The 10,072-nt window shown below is 36.8% G+C and overlaps 1 protein-coding gene across 3 annotated transcripts in view; it reads left to right on the forward strand.

The window, feature by feature from the left end:
- Positions 1-9,104, forward strand: part of HMGCLL1 (3-hydroxy-3-methylglutaryl-CoA lyase like 1) — a 159,019-nt gene extending 149,915 nt beyond the window's left edge. The window contains exons 7-8 of one of the 3 annotated variants that reach the window (XM_039853118.1): positions 3,916-4,041; positions 7,719-9,104. In XM_039853118.1, coding sequence (XP_039709052.1) covers positions 3,916-4,041; positions 7,719-7,820 — 228 coding nt within the window. In that variant the 3' untranslated portion in view covers positions 7,821-9,104. The remainder of the gene's footprint in view (positions 1-3,915; positions 4,042-7,718) is intronic. The other 2 variants (XM_039853117.1, XM_039853119.1) reach the window with 2 other exon arrangements.
- The last annotated feature ends 968 nt before the right edge of the window (positions 9,105-10,072 follow it).

The following is a 10,072-nucleotide window of genomic DNA, read 5'->3' on the forward strand; positions in this document are numbered from 1 at the left end:
TTTTCACTGTCTCCCAAAAGGCCAATTAAGACTGTTCTTTTGACAAGGCAACAAGTGTCCCTTCTGTAGTTCTGTAGTGTTTGCAGAATCTTAATCCTCAGTACTGGGAAAAGGAACATGATGTGTGTATTCCAGATACCAAGAGTGAATCAGACCTCATGGTGGGCTGAAGCCATGTCTCACTCATCATGCTCGTACTGCTGGTTTTTGCTACCTCATATATATATATATTGTATCTGCTTGCAAAAACTGGTTTCCTTGAAAAGTTGACCAGTCATGATTAATTGTTTTCTTCCCCAGGCAGGGTGCAGAGCTTCTCTAAAATTAAAACTGACTCAGACCCAGGGATTGATAAAGGATGAGTTGGATGAGAACCTCTGCCTAAGTGGTTCCCACACCTAGTTACACAAAAGAATCACCAGGGGAACTTTAAAGAAATACCAATGCCTCACCCCATTGCCAGAGAGATTGTGATTTCATTGGTGTGGGGAGAAACTTGAGAGTTAGTTTTAAAAGGTTCCAAAGTGATTATAATGGGTAGACAGTATTGAAACCACCAAAACTATCTTCATGAAGGATGAATTCTACAGAATTGATAGTCTTTGCCTGTAAGTAAAGAATTCCTCTGCCTATTAGATGTCATGGCGGACTCCCAGAGATGGGCCAACGTCCTAACATTTGTCTTTCCCAACTACTGGACAATACCACAAATTTCACTCCTAGAACATAATTCCTTACATTTGCTATTTTGATTCACATCAAATGTAGATACATTGTCCTAAATGGACCAGTACTTTAGCTGGTCAGGTATTAACACCTCAATATGATTGAGCTTGTCAGATCATTATTTGAGAGGTTGTGATAATGAAAGAAGAGCTTTTGAGACCTTCCCATATTGAAGAGTATAATGAGGAGAAATGGAGGTTCATAAGCAAACAGATTATATTTGTAAACTTGCTTCGGGTCCCAAAGACATGTAAGGCTTTTGGACTACGGTTCTGCCCCTGTGAGCCTTGGTAAACATATTCAAGTCTCACAAGGGAAAATCTACATCTCAACTTGAGCAACAAAATATATAAAGTAAGACTGGATTAGTACCCAAAGTGAAAAATAAATACCTATGAATCTCTACTGATATAAATGATTGAATAAATAAATGTGAAAGAATAGACGAATCTCCTGTAGGGGAGAATTCCAAATAAATTATTCTTTACTCCTTCAGTGTAAGATGCAGATGGTGACCTTTTTCCAAAGAGTACTGTATAGAAAATGGGTGGCAGAGGGGTTTTATCGTGCAGAAACCTGGCAAACACTCCCTCATTAGTCATAAACCATTTTGATAGTATGTAACAATGTGGGGAGGAGGGAAATTTCTCCACACCAACTAGCAATTCAGATACCAGTTGGTTGGTGTCCCATCATTTCTCAATTCTGACACTACCTGGAGATGGCATCAGATCTCACAGGTTAAGAGTTCAGCCTACAAGACTGCATTCCCAACCTTCAGATGCCCATTGCAAGCCCAAGTTGTTACCTGTGCTTCTAACCCGCAAATACCGATTAGAGGTTTTCATGACCCCCTCCTTTTATGTCAGATGATATTCACAATCCAGGTTATTCCTTGTACTTTTTGATCAACTGGCTATAAATCAAAGGTTTCCACAACCTGCTCCTTTGGTTCAATTAATTTGCTAGAGTAGCTTACAGAACTCAGAGAAACATTTTACTTATTAGATTTTCAGTTTATTATCAAAGGCTTTAGAACAGCCGGATGGGAAAAATGCAAGACATGGATAAAGGGTTGAGCTTCCATGCTCTCTCTGAGCAAATTACTCTTCCAGCTCCTGCACATGTTCACCAACCCAGAATCTCTCCAAACCCTGTCCTTTTGGTTTTTATGGAGGCTTCTTTACATTAAAAAAATGGACTAAATCATTAGCTACTGGCAATTAATTCAACCTCTAGCCTCTCTCTCCTACCTAGAGGTCAGGGATGAGACTGAAAGTTCCAATGTTCTAATCACATGGTGGGTTCACTGACAACAACTCACTTTCATTTTTAGGTGAGATACAGATGATACCTCATTAATATAACAGAAGACTCTTGGATAGCTCTCATCACTTAGGATATTCCAAATATGAGAATATGCAATGGTCATCAGAATGACCAAATATGTATTTTTTATAAATCATAATATCACTGAGCCCTTGATATGATGTATTAAGAATAGCACTTCACCTCTGCAGTCTTCCTCACAAAATTCCAGAACTCCAGTCTAACTATGAAGGGAAAAAAATTAGAAAAACCTATATTGAAGGACATTGTACAAAATATATATGACAAGTACTACTCAAAACTGTCAAGGTCAACAAAGTCTGAGAAGCTGTCACAGCCCAGAGAAGCCTAAGAAGACAAGAGTATTAAACGTAATGTGGTATCCTAAATGAGTTCTTGGAACAGAAAAAGGACATTATTTTAAAAGCTAAGGAAATCTTAGTGATGCATGGAATTTAGTTAATAACAACATAATATTTGTTCATTAGTTGTGACAACTACACCATAACAATGTAAGATGTTAACAACAGGGAAACGGGGTGCAAAGTATATAGGAATGCTCTGTACTATCTTAACAAATTTTCTGGAAATCTAAAACTATTCTAAAATAAAGTTAATTTAAAAAGAAAATAAAAGAGTGATCCCCAGAGCAGCAGTGAGAACAGCATTTAAGATCTTGTTAAAAATTCAAAATTCTTGGATCCCAGCCAAGACCTCCTGAATCACAAACTCTGGGGATGTAGCATTCTGGGGATGGGGATTCTGACTCTATGGTTGAGAACTGCTGATCTAGCAGGTTGGCTAAGAGATCTACTTTCAGGGACTTCTCATTTTAATGAGGTCATGTTACCTTTTCTTCAATGCCCAAGAGTGAAGAATCAGTTAGGCCTCCCGGTAGCTTCTAATTACCCAATTATCACCTTTTACAGAGGAATGATATGCCTGCCTCTCTTCTTCTTTTATTCGAATCTAATCTCCAGGGCCCATTTCGGACCCTGTTGTGCACATGACTTCCACAATATCTCTAGCAAACACAGATCCTCTCCACCTCTGATGTCCCAAACATATAACATGAACCCACTTGAATGTTTCCAGAAGCCACAAATCACAATAGAATGTGACAGAGGTAACCTTCAGCAAAATGTGTGATCCTTCAGTCCTTGAGTTTCTTCATCCCTGGTTTGGGGATTATAGAAGAGCCTCTACCTCATGGATTTTTGTGAGGAGTATGAGTTAACACTCATAAGGTGTTAAGAGCAATAACCAGCACTTAGCAAGGACATTTTGTAAGCTGGTACTATTGTTAGTGGTGGGTATCTTGCCTCTTATTTACTTCTTCCAAAGCAGTAGAGTTTTGTGTGTAAAATAATGGCTTAATAGGTGGATGAACTGAGCTCACAAAAATCCTGTCTCAGACACAGTTACCCTACTGCTACCACCACTAGTCTTCTAAAGCACCTTGATTCCGAATTGGCATGTTAGAAATATTTCATGTTGTTTATATAATGCTTTTAGGATAAAGCTTGAGATTTGGATGGAGAATACAATCTAGGTGTGTATTAATTTTATTTCAAGCTTCACCCTCTTTAGTCATTCTGTTATCAATGAAAACACCATCTTAATGTTGATATAAGATTATTCTAGTTCCTGCGATCCTTAGCAGAGTTTGTTAGGCTAAAAAAAGAGATTAGTCAGAAAAGAAATCAGCTCCCCAAGGACTGTTCTAGCAACAGGTAAGTAAGTGAATGTTTGGATAATGGGTTCAGATTTGCTTATTTGCTCTGCAACAGGTTAAGTAGAAATGCAACAATTTACATGCCATAAATGTACAAGGCCTGGGTGTTTTGGTTTATTTTTCAGATGGGGATTAACGTGGTGGACTCTGCAGTATCAGGATTGGGTGGTTGCCCTTATGCAAAAGGTGCTTCTGGAAATGTAGCCACTGAGGATTTGGTATATATGCTTAATGGCCTGGGGCTCAACACAGTAAGTTAGTTTTACATATTTTAATATTCATGCATTCTTTGCAGATCCAAATTGGAATGCGTTTCAGATTTGAGAAGCAATTTTCAGGTCAAAGTTTTACTACTGTTTTGCTATTTACTAAAATGCACAGTGGGAAAATACAATAAAAATTCTTTGGGTAGCTTTATAAAGTAACTTATTGCTATAGTTCAATCACCAATAATGCTGCCATTTCACATTTTTATAGTTCTCCATGACCTCCAAGTACTTTTTTTTTTTATGTCTTATCTGATTTGATTTTACACACTTTGTGAATTGCAGCCTGTGTCTTTCCCATTATGATTATTGTTTTCACAGTTTGGGGTTTTTTTTAATGGATGTTTTCCTCGGAGGAAATGAAGATCTTGATTTTCTCACAGAGACAACTAAGGCTTCTGGAAAAGAGCCCACGGCGCTTTTAAAATGGTCAGTGGAAGAGCAGAGCTTAGTAATACTTAGCATGTGAGACACTGGACAACAAGAATAGTCTCTTTACAAGTGATACCTGAAAAGTCACTTGTTCTGTAATAACATCCACGAAAGTCAGCACCTTGTTTTGCTTGTTGATATGGCTTATTAGTCTATAAGGCAGGATTTTCTGTTGTTTTTTAGGAAAAAAAATTATAAGAGGCAAGAAAATGGTTCACAGAAGATTAAAATGTTTTCTGAGATGTAAACGCATCATCTGAATTACAAAATGGAATTCCCTCATCCCCCCTCCATTTCTCCTCTTTCCTCACTCTACTTACATCAATGCTCCGGCAGCCCCAAACTTGCCTGCAGTCTTCATTTCTGCACTATTCTGTTTCTCACCTCTACCCCTCACTCATGCTTTCACCACCACTTTGAATGGCATTACTCCTCACACATGATTTGACCGGGACAGTAAGGCACCACCATCCTCAAAAACTCTTCTTCTAGCATGTCCCTGCCTATTCTCCAGGCCTACATTATTGGGTTCCTCTCCTTAGTGTTTCCATGCTACCATTGTGACTCTACCTATAAACCAAAGGTGATCTTATAATGATCTTATTTCTGTGTCTAGCACCTCCTGCAGCCAGAGAGCAATTATTAAAGCTTATTCATACCCCCTGCCTGTTGCATACAGATGCTTGATGACATTCATTGATATCATGTGTACTAAATACTGAAAGCTATTGCTTATAAATACCAAAAGCTTTTGGCTATCTTCTCTGGCTGAAAATATTATTTCACTTACAAAATAGCTTAATCATTTCTGTTAGAAATGCATAGTCATGAGAAAAACTGAAGATACATAGATCTTTCCTTGGAGATTTAGATGACTGAATTAAACTCAGCTGATGCTTAACATGTGTCACATTATGTTCTATAAGTTGTTGGTCCAAATGCAAATACACCATGTCTCCATTCCTAAGAATTTTACAATTCAAGGAAGATTGTTACATTGAGTAGCAGCTATAATTCAACCAATTGCCATGTTAACAAGCTGATTCTCTGTAGAATCTGGTGTCACTATGTCTCCCATGCCTAATCAATAACCAAGAGTCACTAATTTGACTTCTAAAATATTTCATTTTTTTCCCCTTTCTCACTATACTTGTTATAATTACATCGGAACAAGTCTTCATCTCTTTCCTGGGTATTCATCTTCCACACTGTTCTGCTGGCTTCAGACTGGCTTTTAAATTCATATCCTCCATGATACCATCAGAGGATTACATCTAAAATACAAATATGAATATGTCTTGCTTCTGCTTGAGCACTCATCAATGGATTCTCATTTCCTGAAAAGCGAGGCTGTGTTCTATCACCTAATAAGGCCTGCTTATATGTTTTTGGTTATCTCTGCCCATCATTTTCCATTTTCAGATGTCTTGCATCGCTCTTTCCCTGCTTACAGTGCCCCATTTATTCTTCTTTCTCTCAATAACTTGTACTCTCCCTATCAGACTTAGGTCAGGGTGTACTTTTCCCGGCACCCTTCCTTACCCAACTCCTCTCCATTCCCTTTTACTCAGTGAGTTGACTGCCCCACATCTTGGCCCTCTTAATCATCTCTATCAATGACTCGAAGTATAATAGTACAGGATTTTCTGTTTAAGGGGTCCATATTGCCTGCTTGACCATAAGCACCCTAAAAACAGAAACCATATTCTACATGAGGTTCTTGAAACCCCCAGAACATATCATAGTACATGAGACATATTTAAGTACCTGACAAATGATTTAAGAATAAATGCAGCGTTATTTTACAATGATATCTGTTAATTAAATAAAATGGTAGAGAAAGGCCAAAACAAAGCTCTTCTTTGATATGATATTCCATTGCATAATTGTTATAAATCAAATTCTTGGAGAGTGAAGTATATTGGTGACTAAAGTCTTCCTATGATCTCTTGCTAGATATAATACACAAATAAAAAATGTGTACCTATTTACAAAAGTTAAATATCACTTAATTAAGGATATTAAACTACAACATGCCTAACAGATAGTCCACCTAAAACCATTACCATGACAAAACCAAGTTACTTGAACCAAAGCAAGTGTTAATACCCTAAAAACAACTTTATAATAAAAAGAAATTATGAAAATTATTTGTGTCATTTTACAAAATACTTGTCTTGATCATTCTTAAATAAAGAGGTAAACTACAAAGAAAACAGTGTTCTAAAAGTTTCTAGAGAGAAGTAATTGGATATATTAGAATGACGACCTCTTTACAATCATTTTTATAAAAAGCCCCAATGAGTATCTTTACTTATTTTAAGAAAATGACAGACTTACACAAATATTAAAAATGACTCCTTAATAGCAAGGCACTGAATCTGTTCAATTTTAAGTCCACCTTGTTTCTAGTCCATGTCCAGTGAGTTATGGAATGCTATGTGAGTGCAGATTTCTGGGTGATCCATCTAATGCTCTGCCTTCTCAACAGTAAAGATGCTGGATGGAGACCTCGACAGTGACCTTGTGCTACAACAAGCCCTAGAGATGGGGAGCATACCTTGAACTTTGCCTTCATACCCAACTGCCTGTCCTTCATAGATTCACCTAAGTGTTTATTGATCCTATTTATGCTTTCAGATAATACAACCTCTCAGGCAAACAAATTCTAGATGTTTACTAAACACTACTTTATTTTATTTGACCTATAACTACCTCCTTCATTATCATACCAATAACGGTGTTTCTGAATATGGTTTAAAAAATTATACATTCAACTTTCCTATGTCTCCTAAAGCTTTATCAAGTTAGTTTCTTTGTGTAATAGAGGTACTTTTTTTCCCTAAGGCCTTATCCAAAAACTCCTCCAAACCATTCTCACTTTAATTGCCCTTCACTGATATTTTGTAGATTGTTTCTAGGTTTTTTGTTTTCCTTCCTAGAGTTTAGGTACCAATCTGAATAATTACACTGATTTATTCAGGTGTGACTCGCCTGTGGTTTTTATACAAGGCTCAAGTTTAAGATAGGCTTTAATAAAGCAGAAAAATCTAAAATGTTGCCTACATGGTTCATGAAAATAAAGGTTGCCCCCGAATCAATAATAAGCAGAATTTTGTTTAGTAATTTTAAAGGGTTAAGTAACTACTGGTAAAAGTAAAAGGGATCTATTTTGTCCTCTTTCTCTCTAATCTCTTTTCTCCCCTGGTATCCCTCTTTTCTCTTACCAGGGTGTGAATCTTTATAAAGTGATGGAAGCTGGTAACTTTATTTGCAAAGCTGTGAATAAAACCACAAACTCTAAAGTAGCACAAGCTTCCTTCAACGCTTAACTTCAATGAATTTGTGACTTAAGGCTGAGAGGATCCATTTCAGCGACAGATATTCATCTGAAAATCATACTGTCAACTTGTTTGAAATGTGAAACAGACAAGAGTGGGGAAAAAAAGGTACTTTTACTATACCTGGATACATTTTAAAGTCAACAGAAAGTAATACCAGTCATCAAGTAAATTGCAAGCTGAAGCTAAATAATAAAATTTGTAAACATGCTTTTAAACATGGAGAAAAGTCTACTCTTCTGCTCTCATAGAAATAATTTAATTTAGTAGACATGAAAATTGACTTCAGATTTCCCTAAGTATCAAATACTGTGTTAATACTTAATCAAGCTGGCTTAGCACAGTGTACATATTGTCAGTAGTTTATGAGCTCCTGCATAGTATGCGAAGTGTGTGGCCTCGATATTATGCGTTATGCCTCTGGATCTCAACTTCCCATTTGCCAAGTGAATTAAATTACGGACCAAGTGCCAAATCTCCATCTGACCCTACGTAATTTTTAGCAGTAGAACTTTTACATGTCAAGTATGGCTAACATCTGTTAACTATTTCAATGACTTTATCTTGTTCCAAAAGGCTGTGGTCAATGGCAAAATGCCATATCCTGGAAACATATTACGACCTCCCATGTTTGTTAACATGCTTCCAGTTTACCATACTTTTCCTTTCATCAGTTATAGTAAAAACCAGCAATGGTGTTACTCAACTATTGAGAAATTGAAGACACGACTTTCATCCAGATGTCTAAATTGCAGTGATGAGAATAGACTGATATACGTACCATAATTCATGTTTGTAATTTTCAGATCACTTCCAAATTGCCTAAGGAAATGTCATTGTGATTCTAAAACTATTAATCAAGTTTTTAATTCATGAAATAAACTGTTTTCCATTGATTCAGGGTACTTTGATTAAATCACATCTCTTTTGTTGATTTTTATGGTTATTTTTAAAGTTGAAGTGGCTGAAATTTTATCTTTCGTACTAGAAAGCATTGCCAGAAATAGCACAAATTAATATACCAAGTTGAAAAGAGGAACAGGAGGACTATGTTGAGGAAGACAGTTTTGTAACCTATGCAAGTCATATGGGGACAGTGTTATTACATGCAGATCTGAAATATCAGTTCTATTATTTATGTAGACGTCTCCAGTAATACTGGGTGATCTTTATCTTTTAATAAATTTGACTATAACATGAAATATGAATGTGAGCATTATGGACTTTCTATTAAATATTCACCAAAATCATTAAAATGATAATTCAATAAAATAAGAGAAATATTGATTACCACTAAAGTAACTTTAAAGATATAAGAATCACGAAAGAAACATTCTTGGTAATTGTTAAAACCAAACTATATTCCATTGAGAGAGTCCAACATATTTAGATTGTGATGGCTAGAAAAGCAGGAGCTTGTCCTCCAGAGTACTGAGCAACTGGGCATTAGGGTTAGTGTTAGGGGTAGCGGCAGTGCAGGAACACAAACAAAACTGCAGCCCTTACGGATCTGCCTGTTACATCTACCCCATGCATCTCCCTTCACAAAGACATGGCCCTGCACACTGGGGCAGTAATGGGACTTGCCCTGATTGTGCACAGTAGGACGTATACCTCCTCACCTTCTTAAGAGACTGAGTTTTCCTATCTCTTACAGATCTGTAAAAATTTCAGTTTTGATATATTTAGAAAAGCATCTCTTGGTGTAAACTACTTATAGAAACAGCTAGGGGCAAAGCTTTGCAGTTTTGAAATAAAAACCACAGAGAGAGCAAGCAGTAGAAACCCCAGGTGCAGCCTAGTACACACAGAGCGCACACATCAGTCTACCAACTGATTCATTTCCGAGAATACTTTGATGCTTCCTAATCACACTCACCATGAGAAAGTTTGTTTTAGGTATTTGTTATCCTTTCTCCACCCAAACCACCAAAACCCCTCTGCTAGCTTAAAGAAAGTTTATTTTCTGGCTTTGGGGAAAAAAATATATGTATAATCACATAAAGCTGCTGTAAGTCTATAGGCAGAATCCTCCAAAGTTATATTTCAACTAACCAGGAAACCTTGGAATCATTTTGCAGGACCTACCCACACATAAAACCAGGGTTAGCCTTAGGGAAAGTCTTAGAAACAGCAAAGCAATTATGGCCTTTATTGAAATACATGTCAAAACAATCTTTTATGACATCTGCCCTTAAGTTAAGGAAAATATCGTTTCTAGAATACAGATTTTATCACATGTA

The sequence above is a fragment of the Pteropus medius genome, unplaced genomic scaffold (genome assembly GCF_902729225.1).
Source record: "Pteropus medius unplaced genomic scaffold, Ma_sr-lr_union100, whole genome shotgun sequence".
NCBI lineage: Eukaryota > Metazoa > Chordata > Mammalia > Chiroptera > Pteropodidae > Pteropus > Pteropus medius.